This window comes from Mauremys mutica, chromosome 1, assembly GCF_020497125.1.
Source record: "Mauremys mutica isolate MM-2020 ecotype Southern chromosome 1, ASM2049712v1, whole genome shotgun sequence".
In the NCBI taxonomy this organism is placed as follows: domain Eukaryota; kingdom Metazoa; phylum Chordata; order Testudines; family Geoemydidae; genus Mauremys; species Mauremys mutica.
Window position 1 is genome coordinate 69,862,184 of NC_059072.1, and position 24,682 is coordinate 69,886,865.

The window sequence follows — 24,682 nt, forward strand, 5'->3', positions numbered from 1 at the left end:
ACTTTTTCAGCTCAGATGGGTGGGCTTGTTGAAAATATACCTGCACTAGTGTAGCTGCTGGCTATTTAGCTTTGTTCCAACATCCAGAATACACATCTAGGTTTTAGACATTTATTTAGTTTGTACCTTCATTTCATGGGGGCAGCCAGGCAGACGTCATACACATAATAACATATAATGTTCATGAGACCTTTTAGCAACAGACTGTGAACACTCAAATGTAACAGTGTGCATAATATTAGTGATCATATTTGGTATAAAGGCATGTAGTTCTTGAAAGAGTATGCCCATGCTGTGAATAGATGAGACAGCTAGGTGTGTATTTAATGACTGGAAGTTAGCTAATGTAACGCCAATATTAATGACTGGAAGTTAGCTAATGTAACGCCAATATTTAAAAAGGGCTTTAGGGGTGATCCCGGCAATTACAGACCGGTAAGTCTAACGTCGGTACCGGGCAAATTAGTTGAAACAATAGTAAAGAATAAAATTGTCAGACACATAGAAAAACATAAACTCTTGAGCAATAGTCAACATGGTTTCTGTAAAGGGAAATCGTGTCTTACTAATCTATTAGAGTTCTTTGAAGGGGTCAACAAACATGTGGACAAGGGGGATCCGGTGGACATAGTGTACTTAGATTTCCAGAAAGCCTTTGACAAGGTCCCTCACCAAAGGCTCTTACGTAAATTAAACTGTCTTGGGATAAAAGGGAAGGTCCTTTCATGGATTGAGAACTGGTTAAAGGACAGGGAACCAAAGGGTAGGAATTAATGGTAAATTCTCAGAATGGAGAGGGGTAACTAGTGGTGTTCCCCAAGGGTCAGTCCTCGGACCAATCCTATTCAATTTATTCATAAATGATCTGGAGAAAGGGGTAAACAGTGAGGTGGCAAAGTTTGCAGATGATACTAAACTACTCAAGATAGTTAAGACCAAAGCAGATTGTGAAGAACTTGAAAAAGATCTCACAAAACTAAGTGATTGGGCAACAAAATGGCAAATGAAATTTAATGTGGATAAATGTAAAGTAATGCACGTTGGAAAAAATAACCCCAACTATACATACAACATGATGGGGGCTAATTTAGCTACAACGAGTCAGGAAAAAGATCTTGGCGTCATCGTGGATAGTTCTCTGAAGATGTCCACGCAGTGTGCAGAGGCGGTCAAAAAAGCAAACAGGATGTTAGGAATCATTAAAAAGGGGATAGAGAATAAGACTGAGAATATATTATTGCCCTTATATAAATCCATGGTACGCCCACATCTCGAATACTGTGTACAGATGTGGTCTCCTCACCTCAAAAAAGATATTCTAGCACTAGAAAAGGTTCAGAAAAGGGCAACTAAAATGATTAGGGGTTTGGAGAGGGTCCCATACGAGGAAAGATTAAAGAGGCTAGGACTCTTCAGCTTGGAAAAGAGAAGACTAAGGGGGGACATGATAGAGGTATATAAAATCATGAGTGATGTTGAGAAAGTGGATAAGGAAAAGTTATTTACTTATTCCCATAATACAAGAACTAGGGGTCACCAAATGAAATTAATAGGCAGCAGGTTTAAAACAAATAAAAGGAAGTTCTTCTTCACGCAGCGCACATTCAACTTGTGGAACTCCTTACCTAAGGAGGTTGTGACGGCTAGGACTATAACAATGTTTAAAAGGGGACTGGATAAATTCATGGTGGCTAAGTCCATAAATGGCTATTAGCCAGGATGGGTAAGAATGGTGTCCCTAGCCTCTGTTCGTCAAAGGATGGAGATGGATGGCAGGAGAGAGATCACTTGATCATTGCCTGTTAGGTTCACTCCCTCTGGGGCACCTTGCATTGGCCACTGTCGCTAGACAGATACTGGACTAGATGGACCTTTGGTCTGATCCGGTACGGCCTTTCTTATGTTCTTATGTTCTTATGGCTATTAGAGCTAGATGAATAGTGATTGTGTTGAGAGGGAGAGGGCATGCTATTTTCTATTTGCAAATATTTGAATGACTACTGTATTTCTATGGAAATATTTGCAAATTTCATAAATTTGTAACATCTGTGCATCATTTGGGGTATTTGCTATTCACCATTCACTATATAATGAAATTCACCCTGAGCAGAGAGCAATGCTAAGGTTATGTACTGTGATACAGCATGGCCAGAGGGCAGCAGGAGAGTGTTAGCAGGGAGCCTTATTCCCTGCAAGGGGAGGAAGGTTTGCTATAGATTAACTAGAGCACCTGAAGCCAATTAGAGCACCAGCAGTCAGTCACATGATATAACCCCCCTGCTTCAGTCAGACAGTGTGGGGGTTGGAGCAGGAAGGTTTGGTTGGAGCAGAGAGCGGTTTGAAGGAGTTGAAGCAGAGAACAGTTTTGAAGAGAGACAAAAGGAAAGTTTGGAGGAGTGCTGCGGTGGGCTGAGAAGTCCAAAAACCCTTGGTAAGGGGCACCTGGCTTGTGTAGAAGGGAGGCAAGAAGCCCCTCCACAAGCTGAAGGGCAGGAGAGGGAAGTAGCCCAGGGGAAGGAACCACCAGTTCAAGTGGTTCACCACTAACCTCAGGGCCCCTGGGTTGGGACCTGGAGAAGAGGGTGGGCCCAGGTCCCTTCCTCTCCACTCCACTCCTGAAGGACACTAGTGGGGTAATTAAAAATACTGGTTCAGAGGCAAGCAATGGTGCCCTGAACCTTCCCCAAAGAAGAGAAAGCGCGAGACCCAGCATAACAGTACCGGCAATTTGCCACAGTACTCATTAATTAAGGGTTGCACAGCTCTTGAGCAGGTCATCTGCATAGGAGTGAATATGCCCCCCTCCACTGAATAGTCAAAATGAACAGCTCACCCAACATGAAACAATTATTTGTTCAAAATATTCAACAAGTACTTACACATACACATTCTTGGCTAAAGGGACTAGTCCAAAATAATTTGTTGAAACTTAAGTTCAGTGAATACTATTTAAGCAATTGTGCTTATGGTTGCCATGTAAATTTATAATTTATAAAACTGATATAACAGATTTTTAAATTAATGACATAAGATGTGGGCATAAATATGATGGGGCAATCACAATATTGGTAAGTTTCCTCTGCACTGGAAAAGTACTTGAAAACAATATGGCCACCCACCATAAAAAGTGTTACTACTACTTGGCAACATATTGTATTTATATCTTCTTATTGAACATTAAGGGCTAAATTTTAGTATCTATTGCATAAAAATCTCTGAGCTGTGTAATAGAAGGAAGGATAATACAATAGGGTAATCCTGTATAGGGCTGAAGCCAGTATGGAAAGAGAAAATGAAATGGAAATCTTTCTTCTCCTTAAGAAGGGAAAACTTTAAAAAGCAAATAAACCCAAAACATTTAACCCATTTTGATAGTGACAGAAGTACGAGGTCTGTTACGTGGAATACATAGAAGAAGGTATTGGTGGTAATGTTAAGGTTAAATTTATAAGAAGTAGTGAAGAAAGCTTGCTATTGTATATTCATTTGATTAGATGAATGTTGTTCTCATATATTATTATTTTACTTTTTCTGGGATTTTAAGACATGCACTATGACTATACAGTCACATATCATCACTAGTATAATATAACAGTTACTCAATTTTACAAGTCTGCATTGAGCAAGGCTGCAGAAAGTTGCTGTGGAACTAGATGTGTATGTATTGCTTCAAGCTGCTTTTCTTCCAGCTACAAACAGAAGAGAGTCTTCTTAGTTTATTTCTAATCTAAATATGCAGAGGATATCTTCCTACCTGGCAACAACTATCTAAACTGTATTTTTGTGAGATGGAGAAAGACAAGGGTCAGACTCACAATACAAAAATCAAAAAAGATTCTATACTACTGGATTATCCTACACACTATTTCCCAAAAGGGCCAAAGAAGTTATTAGAGTCATGCCTGTGTTGTACCTTCATCCAACAAATCATGTTTTCGATCACCAAGCCAGGAGGTTCTAAAAAAAGAAGCGATTGCAATATTTGATGACAGGCATCATTTGAAAGAACATACATACCACACCATTACTAGCTTATGGAGTGAGAAGCCTAGTTTGTTTGTTACATGTAAAAATCATGTGTTGTGAGATTCCTCTCATTTCTATGCAGCTGTACATAAAATAACACAAATTCCCATCTCACTGTGGATAAACAATTTCAGTTCTCCCTCTCACATATACATTTTACTGAAAAGCAAAGGAAAACTGCACCATTTTTTTAATACAGAAGTCTGAAATGACCAGTTAATTTGCATATGTATTCCTCAGTTCATACACGCTGGAAAGTGCTTTCTGTTTATTGAAATGTCAGTATATGCTGGTCTGAAGGAAATGGATATACAGTAATTTCCTTTCAAAAAGCATGGCCCATTTAGGGAGCAGGATTAAGTTCTATGCCAGGCTATCACAACATTTTTATTGGACTAAAATTCTCCTCAGCGTACCACCTACTGATAATCTTCTTGAGTGCTGATGTTTCCACTGGGACCTTTTCATTAGCAGATCTATGTGTGAAAAATACCGTGGCTATATTAACTCATCTTCCCCTTGAATCTACTTCTGAAGAGGGTGAAGCACGTCTGTTGTAGTACTCATATGCAGCACATCTATGGCACTTTTCAGATGTAGATCTTGAGGGGTGAAATTCGTCCCAGCTCAGAAGTCCAAGCAAGATCTAGGCACCACTTATGTCCTATTTTGAAGACTTAAATAGTGCACAGTGGGGGATCTCTGTGCAGAAGTGACTTTCACACAATGCTTTTCAAAAGCAGACACGTCACATTATCCCCTTTTTATAGATGAGCAAACTGAGGCACAGTGAAGTGACTTCCCCAGGGTCATACAATAGCAATGGCAGAGGCTGAAACAGAGCCCAAGGGTTCTAGCTCCAAGGTCTGGGCATTTAGCCACTACACCATGCTGCTTCCTTTAAGCCACCTAAAGGGTCTAATGTTTTCACCTGAAGTAGCCTTTTGTTTAAGCCAGCATCAGGGCAGAAGCCTCTGGTGTAATATCACCTAATACTAAAAGTGTCTTGTTTTTGCCAAAGCACATCCTGCTCTGTGGATCTATTATTCTTGAAACAGAAGAAATGTGGAGTCAGCCTCAAACACTATTTGGAGGAAGAGGCAATCCCATGGATCTCTACTTAAATGTGTGACAAAACAACCCACCCTTTGTCAGTAAATCCCCTTACCTGAGATCAACTGCATGGATATGATGATGGAATTTAGTGCTCAATTGTTTTCTTTTGGGTTTGTTTTGGGGGGGGGGCATATTAATGTATTATTTAAAATAACCTAGTTTTTTAATTGAAATGCACATTCATTTGAAGTTATATAAAATGAATTTGAAGGGCCTTGGAATCCTGTTAATTCTCCAGCCAACATGCACCAGCTAGACTGTGTACCAGCACTTGTGCTTCAACCTTAGCTACTGCTGCTTTTGATGTCTCTGAAACTGCCACAACTTGGGCTGAAATTGCTCTTGAAAGAAAACAGTATTTCAAAAGAAAACATACATTTTCTCTATGTAGAACCAAATTAAGATGTTTAAACTTGACTGAATAGCGGGGAGCAGGGTGGGAGGGGGTCTGCTATCATCTGAAACATAGTTTTTTCCCCAAGAGTGGTTTCTGCACAAGCCCATTCATTCCATAGTGACTTCAAAGTCTCAGGCTGATGTACATGTGCCAAAAAGCAGTCTAACTTTTCCAGACCCTATAGCCGCTGCTACTCTCGGGTTTTGTTGGTTATTAGTCCTAACCTAGTGTGCCTTGTTTGGCACTTTAACCCTGGCCTCTCTTTCTCCTTCACTGGTTTCTTCAAGGTCAGATTCTGATTCCCTTGCTGTCAGTGAAGTCAATGGGATGACTCACAGAGTAATGAGCTACTTGGTGGAAAGGATGGTATCAGAGTCTGACCCATTTATTTTTTATTTCTTATTATTCATATTTTAGCCCTTGTTTGTTTGTTTTGTTTTGGGGGGTGAGGTTGTCATTACTTTAACTTTTGCCTTTTCACAAAACAAAATGAACTTAATGTATGGGAAAACAGGGCTTCCACCTATTCTACAATACTGTCTGGGATTACATATGCGAGGGAGGTGATGGGCTTCTGCAGCTCTGAACTCTGTTGGTGACAGGAGTATCTTAATGCTGACCATAGTCCAGAAACACCAAAATATTGGCCCCTATCCCACAAAGAAATGTCAAGACATTTCCTCCTACATAGAAACTTTATTCTACCAACCTCTTTCTCCAGTCCTGCCCCCTAATCCTGAGATTCTTTCTCTCTCCGTAGTCATGATGAATTCATCTTCCTTCTCCCCACTCTCCCTTCTTTGATGTACTCCTCTTCTTTGAACCCAATCTCTCTTCTTTCACAGTCCCCTTCCACTCCAGGACTCCTTTCTGTGCCCAGCTCAAGTATCCCCTTCCTCCTTTAAAGCCACATTTCTGATCCAAACTCTCCCTCTGAAACTATCCATTCTGTCATGGGCTTCCCCTTTGCACACCAGAGTTCTGTCCCTGAGCCAGAATTTCCTTCCTTCTCCAAAGCCCAGATAGATGAGGGATAACACGTTTAAAAAAATGTAGATTTACCTTTGTTAAGCTGCTCTTGGTTCTTGCTGTCTTCTCCTCCTCCAGAGCTCACTGGTTCCTCAGTTGCGGGCAGCAGGCAGCAACAGCATGTGAATGTAGGCCTCAGTAAGCATTTGTTTGTTGCCTGCTGTAACTATGTTCCATCCCTCAAGTCAGCCTGGCAATCCTATGAGCTTGTGAGAGCGCTGGGGTGCAGAAATAAGAGGACTTCCTGTCCCTTAGGTTTCCTCATGCAGTCCCTTCAAGGTCTCTGTGTCTAAACAGTTTCCTTAGAGTAGAAGCCCACCTCCCGCAAGTTCAATACCATCAATGAGCTGAACTCCAGACTTTCCCCCATGCGTACACTTTGTGTTATGATGTACAGCATACAATTTATGGTGTTCAGTGTACCTGACCTTGCAAAAGCAGACAAGTAATATAATTCTAAAATGAATACTTCTGTGAGGGTACAACCCATTATGCAAGGCAGTGTGGGGAGAGACAGAGTCCTGACACATGAAAGTGCTTGTAACAAAGAGTTCTGTTTACATAAAAGTAAAAATATACACATACCCTCTCTGGGCCTCAAAGAGTAGCAGGCAAGTGATATGTTCCTAGGGATACACAAATAGGAATCATGTGTGTCCCAACACACGACCCAGTTGCCCTCCACTCACAGCTGTGCTACTCTTAACTTTCATTTTTTTAATACAAAAATTAAATGAACAATTGTTTAATGCTCCTCATTTCTGTAGCCATGATAAAGGTGCTGTTGAAATCTGTCCCACAGCGAGGCTGAAGACTGAATCCAGGTGTGAAAGGAGGGTTATATAGGATGTATATATTTTAAATAAACAAACAAACAAAAACACCCCCTGCTTTTGGACACAGACCGGGCCACAATGCCCCATGCATTTGTAACCTCCAGCGCTTTTGTAACTCAGGTCTCAGAATGAAGCCTCAAACCCAGAAAAAAATCTAGTTAGAAAACAAAAGCAGAAGGCCATCTGCTCTGCAAACATATCACCTCGGTGCTCTGCTGTCCGCACTGGCTTCCCATTGAACAGAGTTCTGTTCAAAATTACTGCCCTGATATTCAAAGTCCTCCAGGCAACTAGCCCCAGCTGCCTTGTGTTTCTTCCTCCAAAACCATGACCTCCCACAACAGCTACAGACAATGACACAATGAAACTATCAAGAGGAAGGCTTCTCAGAGTGGAAGACAGAATTTTTTCCAGTCTTAGACCCGGATTAGGAAATTCATTCCCACAAAAGATGACCTTGCACTCTACCACTTTTAGAACTAAATTCAAAATTCATGTATTCAGTGTGGCTCTCTATCAATAACTCCTTCCCCCAGACACGTACACACAATATAAGTAGTCTGGGAGGAGGAGGCAGGACTAGGAGGTACATTGATAGACATGGGCAGGACATGTTGGGGAGGGGGGGTGCAGGAGACCTCGAGAGCATAGAGGAGGTGGCATGGGATGGGAGCATGGAAGACAGGTTCTGGGAAATGATTTTGTGTGTGTGTGTGGGAGTGCGCGCGTGCGCGTACGTACATACAGGGGACGTGAGAAGACATAGCATACATCTACACTGCAATCAGAGGCATAACTGCTGCATGTGTAGACATAGCTGAGCTAGTTGGATTTAGCTAGCTCAAGTTACAGTAGCAGTGAAGCCATGGCAGCATGGGCTAGCTGCTCAAATATGCACCCAGGGCCCCGGGTGGGCTTGTACAGTGCGTGCCACATTTGCTGCTGTTACTCAAGCCAGCTAGACAAAGCTAGCTTGGATATGTCTACACATGCTGCAGCCACACTTCTTAGGCAGTGTAGACATATCCATAGAGGAAAGCAAAGAAAGTCAGAGTGCTAAAAGTTTTCCAAGTGAATAAAGCCACGCCAAGGAGTGTTTCAGAAGCAGCCATCAGCTGAGAAGCCATAACAGTCTGGCTTCAATAGAATTCCACTACCAGGGAAGCCAGGAAAGCAATCGGAGGCCCAGGAGTCAGTATAGCAATACCGTGCTTTCTTGTAAATGGCTCTATGCCTCCAATGGACCTTGGGGCATCTGAAGGGTTTGGTGGCTCAGGCTCCGTTCTTTCCAGTGGGGTTGGGAGAAGCCCCCTCTACATTTAAGAATGCAGTGGGAACGCCAAGAAATCAATTTGGCATTTCTGTGGGAGGGGTAAGTGAAGACAAGTGAGATTAAAACCTTAGGAAACAAGCATCACACATCAAAACACACACAAAAAGCTGAAAATAATGAGTTTTATTTTTATTCATAATATTATCTATACAAATATATATTTATATATTCATGTTCACTTCACTTAAAAAAGCCTTCTCCCAAAGACACTCTAAAGGGCTCTGTTCTTCTTATGCGCATGCTGTATGGTTTGCTCTACTAAAACTAAAGACTACTGTTTGACTACTGGGGAGCCATGGTGAAATGTTTTGGAAAAGCCTAAGTTAGACAGAAGTTGTTTCCCAAGACTTCGAGTGGAGGTGAAATCCTCTCTTTTATTGAAGTAAATAGCGTTTTGCCTTTGACTTCAGTATGACCAGGGTTTCACCCTGGGACCGTCATTTAGTAACACCCTGATCCAGTAACGGACTGCAGAGATAACTCATATTCTTAAAGTTAAAGCATGTGTTTAAATGCTTTGCCGAGTTGGGGTTTAAGATTGTTAACATTTGTATCTCTCCAATCCTCACAAATCAAAAGCAAAATTGCTAAGTAGTAGTTCAAAAGAGTACTTACTATACTCTTTCTGTTGCCTATGAACTCCAATCAAAATTGTTTGGGACTGTTTCTAAACTGACTAGAGCAAGAGAATGAAAAGGCATTGCTTAAAGAAAACTTGTACAATTTAAACTTTCCACCATTGGAATGACAGGAGTGCTTTTCAGGTTATTACCTTTTCCACCCGACTGCATGATCCACAACTCAAAAGTTTATTGGTAAGCGAACAGCAGATTTGCCAAGAGTTAGAGAGCTATGATTTCCAGTCTTTTCCATCTGCTCCAACTCCCATTAATGATTCAGTTCATGAGCAGCCCTGCCTGATCTCTGTTCATGCAAGCAGAGTATAGAAAAATGCTAGTTGCCAACTCACTAGTTTATGTTCACCTTCAAAATGGCAAATGCTGCATTACATTATCCCAAAGCCATGTATATCCATGAAAAGAAATTGTTAAGATCTTCATACAACCTTGGTGCTGTATTTTTTCACAAAGAAAGAAAATCCTTATAAGAAACAGAATCCAGCTATATTTAGAATCAGCCTAATAGGATAATATGGCATGTCTATTATTATTCAGACAGATGGAAATTTGTATTGCTTCATTTTAAAGAAGAAGCTTCTTAACAAAAAAAATCTGAGCTTGCTGGTTTGGCAAATAAGCAGTCTACAGGCAAGACACAACTTCCACATTATTATTTTAACAGCCCCTGACATCTGTAGGCCTCTGACATCTGAACTGACTGATAGAAAATGCTCTACTTTTTATTCTCTACGAAAGATTGCCTATGCCATCCTGCCGCACAAAGGCAGGTTTTACCTTTGTGTACTCAAAACATTTCCCAAACAGTGATAATTTTTAAGGTCCATCCACCCTACAGCTACAATCATATCAGAGATCATCTTATAATACATTTCTATTTTGTAACGTAGCTGGGTCTTAACATTCTCCAAACTGTGTTACAGGTTTAGAGAATTCAGGTTGGAGTTCTCTAAATCAGCTAGGTTATAACCAGGTTGGGATATGTTATACCTGGGTTCTAGGGTCGGATTAACTCTCCTGTGGGCCCGTGGCTATTAGATTTTGTGGGGGCCCTATGTACAAGTCTTTTTCCTGGGTGGGAGTTTGGTGCAGGAGGGGGCTGGGGATTGGGGTGCAGGAGGGAGTGTGGGGGCTGGGCGGGAGTTTGGGTGCAGGAGGGGATTCTGATCTGGGGCAGGGGGTTGGGGTACAGAAGGGCGTGCAAGGTGCAGGCTCCAGCCAGGAGGCACTTACCACAGGCGGCTCCCGGCTGGCGGCACAGCAGGGCTCAGGCAGGGTCCCTGCATGCCGTGGCCCCCTGCTGCTCCTGGAAACAGCTGGCTGCTCACACGTTTCTGTGGCCCCCCAGGAGCAGTGGGACAGTATGTCTCCATGCGCTGCCCACACCTACAAGCACCGCCCCCGTTGCTCCCACAGGCCAATGGGCGCTCCGGGGGGGATGGTGCTGGGGGAGGGCGCAGTGTGCAGAGCTGTCCTGTCCCCCCCACCAGGGGCCACAGAGACATACTAGAAGCCAGCCGCTTCCGGGAGCAGCATGGGGCCAAGGCATGCAGGGAGCCTGCCTGAGCGCCCTGCTGCATCATGGGACTTTTAGTGGCCCAGAGTTGGAGATCACTGCCTGTGATTTATTTTTGCAGGGTCCCCCATGAGCCGAGGTCTTAGGCTGCAGCCCCTAAAGCCCCTGCCTTAATCTGGCTTAGCTGGGTTCTCTCACACAGTAATATAGTGTAGTGTGGCCAGGCCATGTAAAATTAGATGCAGTCCATTTAGGGCCCAGTTTTTAAATTCATTCTCCCTTCTTGCATCGGCAAATAATTGCAGGAGCATCGTTGTGGGTACAATTAAATATGACCACAGGTTATTGCGGTTAGGTACTAAATTTTCAAAAAGTATTCTCAAATTTTTTTGCACGCTGGAATCTCCCCATCTGTGAATCTGTCAACTGCATGTGTCAATTTTGCACAGAAAAAGTGATCAAAAATGCAAGCAACAGTGTTTGTTTGTGCAAAGTTGCACTCTCAAAAACTTAGGCAGAGATGTAGCCCCTTTGAAAAAATATTCAGTTCTTTCTCCTGCTTGAGGCAGCAAATAAGATGGTTACATGTCCAACTGGAATTATTTACTACTATTTGCACAGACAAAAAGATGCCAATTTTTGAACATTTTAAACACAGAACAGAAAAATGATTGCAAAATTAACATGGAAGGAAATGTTGATCGTGACATAATGGACACAAATGCAAAACAGAAGAGCAGATACCAAGTTTTCAGAATTATTCATTCATGAATCATCTCTGATTTTAAAGATAATAATTTCTAATAACTGGTCTATTCCTAGATTTAAAAGTTTTAAAAAATCATTAGAAAGCCAAAAGAATAGATTGCAGAATAATGCTAATATTTTTTATAACTTTCACTTAATAGTAACCTCTGCTTTTTCAGAATTTCTTCTAGCTCTATTAGTCTTCAAGATATCTATTATGTATTCACTCCTATCACTGACTTGCAATAAGGCCTATTAATATATTCATTTTCTCTTTCTAGTATTAGTTTTCCATTCCCATTTCCTTTATCTGACTTTCTGCCTGATTTACTTTGATGATAAATCAATGTCTTTCCTTTTCAGATAATTTAGTTCATTCATGACTTTTTAATTCATATCTTTATATGATTATGTTCATGTCAAATTGATTCTCCTTCCCACCCTCTTCTTTTTCAGTAACCATATAGCATGATGCTACCACTATGATCCCAATTCTTTGAATAGTTTAATTTCATTTACACCATTTCTTCTTCTGAGGGTCCTAATACCATCTTTACCAGCAATAACCCTTTTCACACATAGAAAAAGCTCCATGGCATATTGCTTGCTATTTAGTTTTTTACTCTGTGATCCTTAAGAATTCTAACTCCAGTTTGCATAGTGCATTTGTGGTACAGGGATATCTCAATCATAATATTTATAAGTACACCTCTACCCCGATATAACGCAACCTGATATAACACAAATTCGGATATAACGCGGTAAAGCAGCGCTCCGAGGGGGGCATGCTTCAGCAGATCAAAGCAAGTTTGATATAACGCGGTTTCACCTATAACACGGTAAGATTTTTTGGCTCCCATGGACAGCGTTATATGGGGGTAGAGGTGTATTAGTTAAAGTAACACAGTTAATCTGATGCTGAATGCAACTTTATAAACATATGGAGAAATGTATTCATAATATCATAGATTTTAAGGCCAGAATGGATCATTATGGTCATGTACACTGACTCCCTGCATAACACAGGTCAGAGAACCTCCCCCAGCAATTTCTGCATGAGACCGGTAATTTCTGTTTGAGCTACAGCTTTTAGAAAAGACATCCATTCTTGTTGTGAAGACTTCAAGCAGTGGAGAACCCGCGTCCCTAGGTAAATTGTTCCGATGAATAATGACCCTTTCTGTTAAAATTTTGCACTTTACTTCAGATCTGAAGTTGTTGAACTTTTGCTTCCAACCATTGGCTCTCATTATGCCTTTTTCTGCTAGTTTAAACAGACCTCTGCTATCAGAAATCTCTCTTGTAGACCAAGTCGCCTCTTAGCCTTTGAGCTTCTTTAGTCTCTCATTAGAAGGCAAATTTCTAGACCTTGAATCATTCTTGTAGGTCTTTTCTGAAACCTTTTAAACAACAAAACAAAAACAATCCCACATACTTTTTCAACATCCCTTTGACGTGAAGAACCAGATCTGGGCAAAGTATTCCAGTAAAGGACTCTCTAATACAACATACAGAGATAGTAACACCTCTCGGCTCCTACTTGATATTCCCCTGATTTTATGTCCAAAGATCACATTTGCCATCATATCTACAGCATGGCACTGGAAGCTCGTGTTCAGTTGATTACCTACCATGACCACTACATTCTTTTGTGTCACTACACTCCAGGATACAGTGATCTATTATTTAATCTATAATTAACTAGCCCAGTGCCTATTTCCACACAAGCCCTGGGATCAGTAACAGGAAGGAAACAAGATTCCTAGAGAAAGATTTTTAGATTGTTTCAAACCCAGTTCTCTGAATGAGCTCTTTGTATGTGCCCCAGGAGACTGGTCTGGGGAATTATGTAAATCGTAAGAATGTTCAAAGGCCATTAACCTAAAGGAAGCACATGAGCCACATTATAAGGTATGTTCCAAGCTTATCCCCAAATCATTTGCCTTTTATTCTCCATTTCAGTTAGTTACATTTCTATTAGTTTCCACCAGGATTGTGCATGCACCTTGACATGTTCACAAAAGTTCCACGATACAGAGTTTCACAACTGGGATAGTCCCTACATTCAGGATACCAAGATGACAAACATATTCTGGAGAAATTCTTATTAAATAGGATGGGGAGAACATAATTAATACACTGTACCAACTACAATGCATCAAAGACATAGAACAGACTAGACCAATTTACCACAAAACTCACAAAAAGTAATTGATCAAAGAATATCTCTCTTATGCAAAATATACATTTTTAGGATATAATTTTAATACATATTTTATATTTATTGATGTTGCTTCTGTGATAGTTTGAATAAAAAAACCCAAATATTCTTGCTGCCAGAATTTTATTTCTCATAATACTTATAGTCTGAGGTAACAATGAAAAAAGATTGTGTACTGTGAACAAAGTCAGGGATGTTTGTCTGCAGCCACATTTCTCTTATCAAAGTGAAAAGTAAACAAAAATTGGCATGTACACTGGAATTCATAAAAATATAGATATGGCAAACTGAGAAAGCAAGAACTTGTAGCAAAACCCACTCTGTCCATGGTCATGACCCTTGCAAAAAAAATACCTTTGTTATGAGGGAAGTGAAGACAGATGTAGTTTACATCACTATCATTATAGGTGTGTGCCTTTGCATGATCCACAGCACGACCATACTGCGGGAACCAGGGAGAATATACAGAGAGAGGCACGTGGTTCTTTGCATGGAGTCTGAGAGCTGATGACTTTGAATTCAGCTTCCTCTGACATAGATGGCAAAAGCTGATATTCCATGCACACACATTGTATTTACAGCTGACTCATCAACAGTGACGAGTCACCTCTTCCACTGGCAGCAGCGATTGAAATCAGTCCTTCATCTTCATAATAATCTCTCCTTCTCATGTGACGGCTCAATGACCTGTTCAATGCACGAGTTGTTTATCATGGCCCATTCAGCAGCAGTAGTCTCTTTCCAGTACAGTCCTTGGTATGGCTAAATTCCATTGTCCCTTTTTCAGCAGTCAAAAATCCATGATAAATTCTGTACAACACTGTAGTCAATATAACAGCAGCACCAGATATTATATTAATTCCTTTGCTAAAAAGCTGTTTGCAATTATCTCTCTCTATTGGCAATGTTTTACCAAAACTAAATCATTGTACATCTCTAAATATCAGAAATGTATACTTTGATAAATATATTATAGTACAAGAAGTCTGACATGCAGATCATGCTATAGAGCTAGGCTATATACAGAAGAATATGTTACATGGTCAGCAATAAGTTATTTCTCTTCCTAACAAAAAATATAAACATATGACAGTCAAGGATTATTCAACAATCTCAAGGATCTCTTAAGACTTAGTTTAGCTTTTTTTTTTTCTTCCCTAAGACTGGGTGTGTTTTTTTTCCTCACCAGCCCAAAATATCAAATCTACTATTGCATTTGTACTGTTGTGTAAACAGGTTCTTGCTTTTTAAATTGAAAAAAAAAGCCACTGGAGGGGATACAGTTTGAATACAGTAATGAATGTTGGTTGCTAGGTAGTGGGATTGATGCGGCTGCAGTAGACAACCAGTTAGAATGGCAAAATCATTGCTAAATCCCACATTTCAAAGATCTTCAAAGTTCCCACATTTGGTAGGCTAAAGGATATTAACTTACACTTGAAATGTATAGTCTGTACCAAAAAGGAGGAAAAGGAGAAAATGTACTCAACAGTTAATCTTAAAAGATGGGGACATTTTAAAGGTACTTCTGTGCTTTATGGAGACAGATGAAGAATACAGCAGACACGTAGCAAAACAGACAGACGAAACAACATATAAAACAAAGCACCTCAAAAAAAAACACTGACTGAAGAAATTTATGAAGCTCATGAATCATATTTCAGGCTGGTCAAACCCCTTTTGAGAACTACTGCCCTCCTATATTTATACAGATAAAAGCAATAATCTTCTTGCTTTTACATGGCTCTCTGCCTCTGAAAATGTTGAAGAACCCTGGAGTAGAAAAATGACTACAGTACCAAGCAGCACTTGCTAGCTTAAAATTGCAAGCCTGGATGGTGTTTACCTTTCTTTCATGTTTTGTGCCTTCCCCAAGCCATTAAGAAAGAGATCTGGCCTCAGCTTGCGTGTAACCAGTAATGACAACCTCTTTGCAGTTATCTGTGTGCAAACAACCGGAGACATTCAGAACTCTGATACAGCAGTCTAGTACCAAAGTTAATCAAGAAATCAAACCATTTAAAAACAAATAATTTAAAGAAATGAAAAGGTTAAACAACAAAAAACAATTCCACATACAGACCGTTTCATCAGTGCTTTCATTTCAGCAGGATGGTACAATGCAAGAACACACATCCAGAGCCATCTATGGTCCCAGGAATCTGTAACACTGCTGTCAGGTGATGGAAACAGTATGGTCCAAGCAAATGATCAGACGTTTCAGACCCAAATCACATTGTGTGCGACAAAGACAAGATTCCAGACATCTTCAGAATGGGTTAGAGTCACAAGTAATGAAGGTCCAATGGAGTGATTGATTATCATTTGGAAGCACATTGTTTTAAATATATCTCCCTGAAAATATACTTATTTATTGACTAGACTGGCCAATGGAGTCGACTAGCTGTCCTTTTATTGCCATGGTAAAGTAGGACAATATAGTCGATAAAAGGAGAAGCACTACTTAAGACAATCTTAAAAGCCAAGATAAGAATCTTCAGCTACCCAAGTGGCATTTCTTACTACTGACATTTATATCATGCAGAATTTATATTGTATTTATGGAACCTACAGTTAATGCTACATTTATTTCCATAATGTGGTAAACAGTATTTGAATTAATGCTATGTAGCCGATTGATGCCATCTGGTTTACAAGATAGATGGGATGGGAGATCGAGAGCGTCTTAGAGGACAAGGTGAGCTGTAGGGTGATGTTACTGGAGACAGTCTCAGAGCATTGCCTGCCAAGCCAGCTATGTTGTTTAAGCTTCGGGATTTTTCGTATCCTTTTATGAGAAAATGCACAGACATCAGTTGAATTCAGCCAGAAAATAGACAAAGACAAACAATACAATGCAATGTAATCAAATGTGCTATTTTGGGTTCAAAGGGACTTTGCCTGCAAAGAGCTCAATGCTGAGACAAAAGAGGAAAAAAAAGAAAAAAAACGGGATCTTAACGTAGCTGTCCTTTCCAATGAGAATAAACAAAGCCATCACAAATCATATATGCTACATACTTTTCGACCTACTTTTCAGTTCAACTCCACTGGTTTAGTAGGGTTCAGCTAAGTGCAAATCAAGTAATGATTTGGTCATTCATAGAGTACTACTGATCGATTGCTGTAGATTGTGTCATCTGGGTAATATACTCAAGGTCTTTAAAAGAACAGATTGTAAAAAAGTGTTAGAAAGATATAATCTGTGTTAAAGCCAATTTCTAATATGAGCAGATTTTCCTTAAAATTATAGAAAACTACATAGTTATATAAAGTAATTTTATAGTTATTCATGTAGAGGATGAAATAATGTTGTTGTAAAGAGGCTCTCTCTTCAGGAATGTTAAGGCTCAGACTTTGTATCTAATATAAAAGTATAATAAGATAGCTAAGTTTGCAAATTTGCAATTTCTTTCTGATTTGCAAAGTTAAATCACAATTATTTGCAGTCCTTATTTAACTGATTCTAATGAAAAGCACAAGATGACTGCTCATAAGCCTAACATGATGAAAAATTAATTCTGAAATCAGGTAGTCACATCTAAAAACTCACAATTCGGATGGAACATTGCACTTGCAAACATTTCTGTTCACATATACTGTCAGCTCAATCTACCCACTTTATGCTGCGTACAGATTTGTCTGAATTTAGTAGAGACTGTGCTTTTAAATCACCAGAAAACATTCAGAGGTGTAGCCGTGTTAGTCTGGATCTGTAAAAGCAGCAAAGAGTCCTGTGGCACCTTATAGACTAACAGACATATTGGAGCATGAGCTTTCGTGGGTGAATACCCACTTCGTCGGCACCTTATAGACTAACAGATGTATTGGAGCATGAGCTTTCGTGGGTGAATACCCACTTCGTCGGATGCATCGCTCCAATACATCTGTTAGTCTATAAGGTGCCACAGGACTCTTTGCTGCTTTTACAGAAAACATTGCTCGTCATTGTCTCACTATCTTAGAACTCAAATAGAGGGAGTCCACTTACACAATAAAACCTGAATATTTCTACCCATGAAGCAATGAGTGAACTCCATTGGTTTGTACAAAAATACTCAGGGATAGCATCCAGAAGACTACCACAAAGTACAAACACTTCAGGGTGATTCCTCCCACATTCTACTTCAAATTTTGCCTTATGCTAAAAGATGTGAGCCCTAAACCTGCAAATATTTATGTGCATGTTAATTGTAAGCACAAATAGTCCTACTGTCCTCAGTAGTGCTACTTACCAGCTTAAAGCTAAGCAGATATCTAAGCAGTTTGCAAGACTGGGATATTTGCATGTAAGGTACATGCAACGAAATCATGAGATTCTTGCTGAAGAATATTAAATGTGTAGATGAAAATACAGATGAGCAGTTACTTGTTCATCTTCTACATAGGATAATTTTGGTGCTATTTATATCATATTTGGGAAAAGATGAATAGCAGTTTTAGGAAAATCTGGTCTTATGTGCTAGGGTCTCTCCAAAATACATGTTCTTTGAGGCAGAAACTTAAAGTGTCTTCTTTTGTGTTTGTACAGGGCCTAGCAGATTGTGAACCATATTGGACACAAATATATAATAGAAATTATAATTAATATTTCTCCCAATCTCAAAATTTCTTGAATGCTGTACTGAGAACATTTGCTAAAAGCAAATTTATAATCCAAAGTCTGCTAATGCATTGTGCAGTATTATCTCCAGATTGTAAGGGCAGGTTGGATTGTGACGCTTCACAAACCTCCAGCTCATTTCAGATTCATTTTAGGAGCTTCTGTTGGAATTTGCACAGATTAGAAAGAGCTAGTTTGAGAAAAAAAATCTATTTTTATTCATATTTGTCCAAATCCCTTGGAAACATTCTCTTGGCAATATGGGAAAGTAGAGAGATTCAAAAGAAATTAGATGATGTCTTTTACTCAGCTTAGAAAGATAATATTTTGTTATGTTTTCTTTTCCCTTTTTTAAATGACAAAAGCAAAGGAAAACTGATAGGTAGGGGAAGGCAAAGATGCTATGACAAAGAGAATGAGATCTGAAGAGTGGGGGGAAAAATACACAGGATGGATGAAAGCAGGGGGTAAAAGTTTGATCCAAAATCCATTGAAGTCAGTGAGAGTCTGCAATGAAAGGAAAAAGCATTGAAACTCAAAATAAAAAAAAATGCAAAACTATGGCATTTGATGTGTGAATTAAATTTCAGATCTTCAAATTATTTTGATGATATCCTGAGAGTGCTTTCAGATTATGAAGTAACATAATTTATGTTGAATAAACTTCAGGCCCAATGGTCAAAGTATTTTGCTTATAGTGAAGCTTATGACTAGAGACAGTCAGAATTTTACAGATAAAAAAATATTCCCACCAAAGAATATGATTACATTGGAACCAAATATTTTCCATGGGAAAATGTCAATTTCAATAACATAATTCAGATTTCCTGGGGAAATTCTGAAACATTTTTATATCTAACTTTCAAATTTAAAACGTCGTTCTTTCAGATTTTTTGTTTCAAAAAAATTGAAAGAAAATATTTTAAGCTATAGCAAAACAATTTTTTGTTGGCATCAGCTTGAAACTTCCCACAGAAAACCCCAAATTTTTCAGATGAAAATTTTTGAATAAATAATTTTCATTTGAAATGTATTGCAGAGAAAAGTTTGTTTTTTCTGACCTGTTCTAGTTGTGGTTTTTACTGTGGTTAGCAGTAACCAATGTCATGTTGTTACACTGAAATGTCTAATTGAAATTATACACTTGATCTTGCTAGGTGCAGAGTAATTAGGAGTTAAGGATAATGAGCACTTTGCAAGAGTTCCTCAGTACCTCACCAGACTGGGCCCTAAATAGGAATTTCTTGAAGAATTGTAAATATCTAGTACATATTACAGATTCTAATTCTCAATGGGCAAAGGCCTAGGATCTGCGAGCAAAAAATATACAGTTGAACACCTACACCTGCATATGAGATCACTGCAATTGCTCATGTTATTATCTTGCATTAATGGATAATCATATTATTCTCCAATTATAGTAGTTATGCACAGAAATGCAGCTGTGCACACTTACATTCACATTTCTGCATACAGATCTAAGGGCAAGATTTTCAGCAGTGCTCAACCTTGGCCTCACTCTGCTCCCTCTGAAGTCAATGGAAGTAGAGAGAGGCCAATGCTGAACACTTTTGAAAATCCCACCCAAGAGTCTACAAAATGCTGAGCAATCAGACTTGAGCATGTTTTAAAGAAGCGCGTGAGTGACTTAATGAGAAAGAGCTACAGTGCAGTCTTGGATGTAGGGTACAGACAAATGAAAACACAAGAAGAATGACTGTCAGATATACCACAAAGGGGAGTGAGGAAAATAATGAATGTTTTCTAAAAGGAAGGACTAGAAGAGGAAAGGATAAACTGAAAGGGGGGGGAAGCATTGAACTGATTTACAATCTTTCCTAATAGCGCAGTTGTTCACATCTTATTTTACTTGAAGCTTGCTTTTCACAAGTACATTGCTGAGTGACCTTTTACGATCTAATGAAAGAAATCCATACCTTTCCTGATCCCTCCATCAGTAGCACACGTGTAATCACCTGTTGTCAGTAGGAAACATGTTCCCCCTCTTCTGTTATTGTCTCTGGTACTAGAGCGTCTGATTGGTGGGTGCCTTTCCCCAGGTGAGAGTGGCTGCTCACTTCCTGCACTGTCTTCACCTGATAACACTGGTTAAAGCACCATGCCCATTTACAGACAATAATGAATGAGGAAATGAGACATCACAAAGAGCTTATGTTGAATGCCGGATATTCCCATCACTCAAGTACAAAAAACAGTAATAATGTCATGATAAGAATAAAGAAAAAGATTGCAGTTCATCATTAATCACTACAAAATTCAGCAAAAGGGCAAAAGTAAATGTTTTATTTAAGAACAAATCATCTTTTGAATATCCCATTTGAGATATCTCCTAATGTTCGGCTAGCTTAACATAAAATAAAATACCATCAGATAAAAGGCTATTCTACTGAATTACATGCCTTTAAGATGCTAGCCTTTCTTCTTTATTAAAAATTAAGTTATGTTGATCATTTTGCTGTAGAATAGTTTTTAAAAGAACTTTCGATATAGGAATTAAATGATAAACGTTTAGCGCCAAAGCCTGCTCTGAAATACACAATTAACATTAAATGTAACTCCCATTGAAATGAATCATATGTACCTGAGGGCTAAATGTGGTTCTTAGTCAGTGTGGTCAAGATTCAGCATGCAACAGAATCTCTACATCGCCCACTTTTATTTTCCCAAAAGACCCTTTTTTAAAACAAGAAATATGTAGTATTTCGGGACCCAATTCAAGAAACCATCCCTATTAAGGAAAGCATCTAACCATGTGCTTAAGTGTTTTCCTGAATTGGGGCCACAAATGGCAATATTCTACCTTGAAGTTATGCACAACAATCCCAATAACGACATAAGAAATGAAGTTAGATATGGAGCAAAAATGGTGGTGCTATCAGAGAGAGAGAGAGAAAAAAAACCCAGAAGTCGATCACTTTAAGATTTTTTTCTCTAACCTCAAGAATTATAACACCTTGTAAATAAATCTGCAGATTCACTAGAACTATCTCTTTGCGCTGTCACACAGAGCCTCATCTCTTCTGGAATGCCTTTAGCAGGACTTGATGACACAGAAAAGCTGTTGTCATTAACACTTTGAAGATGCTGTCTGAGAATGTGTATCAGTCAAGCACTGTAAAACTAACTATATTCCACCCACAACACACAGTCACCTGAAAGTTTCTCTCCCTTTTTTGATATCTTTAGAATCTTAAAAAAAATCTGTGTTACCTTTGCTTGAGAACTCTCTCAGAGTTCTCTCTCAAAGAGAGAACTCTCTCTTTAATTGATCTTCTTTTAACCTAAGACTAAGCAGTGGTATAATGTCAGAACAGAATTAAGATACTTTTCACCGTCACAGTTTTCAGCTTCTTCCCTCTAAAGAGCAAAATCCAGCTACTCCAACACTGAAAGGCATGTTTTTGCATTATTATTACTTATTGACTTTACAAAAGGAGCCTAATGATTTATATGGAAGCTTTGCAATATAACTGTGTTCAGCATAAGAGTTAACAGATTTGAAAAAAATGCCTTGTGACTAGAACTGGTCAGGATTTTTTTTGAGAATTTTTTTTTCTGCCAGAAAATGCTGATTCATTGAAAACTAAACTTTTTCAGAAATTTGTCGATTTCAACTAAACTTTCATCTGGAATGCTTTTCAGGTCCACGATGGAATTTCTGGAAAGAGCCCAACTCCAGAATACTCAACAGCCATGCAATTAGGGCACTTGCAGGGAATATAGGTGATCTTGGTTCAAGTCCCTGCTCTGCCTAATTTGGATCAGGAACTTGAAGCTGGGTCTCTGACATGCCATGTGAGTGCTTTAGCCATCAGGCTACAGAGTCAGTCTCTTTCTTTTTCCCAATGAATATTTAATTATTTGTACAAAGTGGAACAGCTCCAAGAAGAGAGATGAGAGAGAGAGAGAGAGAGAGAGAGACTAACTCTAAAACCCAGTGGCTAGAGCTCAAACTTTTGTGCAAAACAGCATTCTTGCTTTCTGACCGGTCCTACTTGTTACTGCAAATCTACAGTAATTAAACTAAATGCTACTTAACTTTGTTCTTTAATCTCAAAAGATATTCAGTGTGTGCTGGGAAATGACATCTAGAGTGGTGCTGATGATTGCCATTTTCAGTTTTTCCCAAGAAGCTTTACTTCAACTTAATATCGGTCATATTATCAAAATAACAGTAAAAACACAATGTGATGTCCCATATAACACAGATGTGGGAAGTACTTCTTGCCAGGGAATTGGAGTGCTGAACGGAAAGAAATCTGAAAGCTAGAAGCCAGCTTTCTATATTCTTCCATTGAGTGCTGTCCTTTACAAGGTAAAGCACCTGTTTCTTTTAATGACTTCCTCTTGTATTGCATCTTACATAATATGCCACTATGTGCCATAGGCAAAGCTGATACAAGAGACAAACACCAAGCAGAACAGCATGGAATTCAACGGTGTGGAACACAGTAGCTGTTCAGATAGTCACAGTCATGCAGGAAAAACAAAAGAACATCAGTACAATGAAACAAACAATAAGCAAAATAAATGGTCGATATCATCAGCAGAAAAGCATTCACAACATAGCAAGCAAACTGTATAGACCAGCTATGCACAGACCTGGGAATGTCATTGTAACTATTTTGCCATCTACAAGACTGACACACGCAAACACTGGAGTGAAGGGAGAGAGGAGGGAACTACATCTTTTAGTTGCAGAAAGATTTAATGCTTTCTGACACCTACCAAACATACTGGTCTATAAAGTATTTAGAGGACATGCATTTGAGATTGTGTCCTACCTGATCTGTTGTGTTCCATCAGCCGGTTGTCTTTGCCCAGGCAGACATCTCCCTGTGTGCTATTGCAGGCCATATTCAAGTCTGTCTTGCAAAAGGTAGGGGAGCTCACCTGAGGAGCAGGAGGGATGTGTTTCTTCCTCTTTCTTGGAAGTTTCTGCTTCGCCATTGCCAGGGAGTAGTACATTCCAAAATTGTTGACAATGACAGGCACGGGCATGGCTATGGTCAGCACCCCAGCAAGAGCACACAGAGCACCCACTAACATGCCTGACCAAGTCCGAGGATACATGTCCCCATACCCAAGGGTAGTCATGGTGACCACAGCCCACCAGAAGCCAATGGGGATATTTTTGAACTGTGTATGCTCACTAGCAGATGGGTCATTGGGCTTGGCCCCTATTCGCTCAGCATAGTAGATCATGGTGGCAAATATCAACACACCTAGTGCCAGGAATATTATCAGCAGCAAAAACTCATTGGTGCTAGCTCGGAGTGTGTGACCCAGCACTCTGAGACCTACAAAGTGCCGGGTGAGTTTGAAGATTCGCAGGATTCTCACAAATCTCACCACCCTGAGGAAGCCAAGCACATCCTTAGCAGCTTTGGAGGAGAGGCCACTTAGGCCCACCTCTAGGTAAAAGGGCAGAATGGCCACAAAGTCAATGATATTCAAGAGATTTTTGATGAATTCAAGTTTATTGGGTGAAAAAACAACACGGACTAAAAATTCAAATGTAAACCACACCACACAGACTCCTTCCACATATGTCAGAGCAGGATCTGTCTCAATTTCATACTGTAGAACCACCTCTGTGCCATTGATGGCATGCTCGGTTTTGTTTATAATAGTATTGAAAGCCTCATGGGTTTCCAAACAAAAGGTTGTGATTGAAACTAGGATGAAGAATAAAGAGGCAAAAGCAATGAACTGCAAAGAAAAGGAAAGAAAAAGGAAATCAGAACCATAAAGTACTTTACATTAATAAGTAGGGCCCTACCAAATTCATGGCCATTAAAAATGTGTCATGGAATGTGAAATCTGGTCTCATGTGTACTTTTACCCTACATTATACAGATTTCACCGGGGAGACCAGTGTTTCTCAAACTGTGGGTCCTAACCCAAAAGGGAGTTGTGGGGGGGAGGGATCGCAAGGTTATTTTATGGGGGTCACAATATTGCCAGCCTTACTTATGTGCTGCCTTCAGAGCTGTATGGCCGGAGAGCATCAGCTGTCGGCTGGGCGCCCAGCTCTGAAGGCAGCGCCCCGCCAGCAGCAGAGCAGAAGTAAGGGTGGCAATATCATATCGTGCCATCCTTACTTCTGTGCTGCTGCCTTCAGATCTGGGCAGCCAGAGAGTGGCAGCTGCTGACTGAGGGCCCAGCTCTGCAAGAAGCAATAAAGGCGGCATGGTAT

At 39.7% G+C, this 24,682-nt stretch overlaps 1 protein-coding gene across 3 annotated transcripts in view; it reads right to left on the reverse strand.

Annotated features, from left to right (window-relative positions):
* Nucleotides 1-13,609: 13,609 nt before the first annotated feature.
* The window catches only part of KCNC2 (potassium voltage-gated channel subfamily C member 2), a 161,732-nt gene continuing 150,659 nt past the window's right edge, over nt 13,610-24,682 (reverse strand). The window contains exons 3-6 of one of the 3 annotated variants that reach the window (XM_045002148.1): nt 23,268-24,195; nt 20,400-20,567; nt 15,706-15,800; nt 13,610-14,679 (exon numbers count right to left, since the gene is read on the reverse strand). In XM_045002148.1, the coding sequence (XP_044858083.1) occupies nt 15,739-15,800; nt 20,400-20,567; nt 23,268-24,195 (1,158 nt within the window). In that variant the 3' untranslated portion in view covers nt 13,610-14,679; nt 15,706-15,738. Of the gene's footprint in view, nt 14,680-15,705; nt 15,801-15,938; nt 16,648-20,399; nt 20,568-23,267; nt 24,196-24,682 lie in introns of those variants that run through there. The other 2 variants (XR_006576279.1, XM_045002149.1) reach the window with 2 other exon arrangements.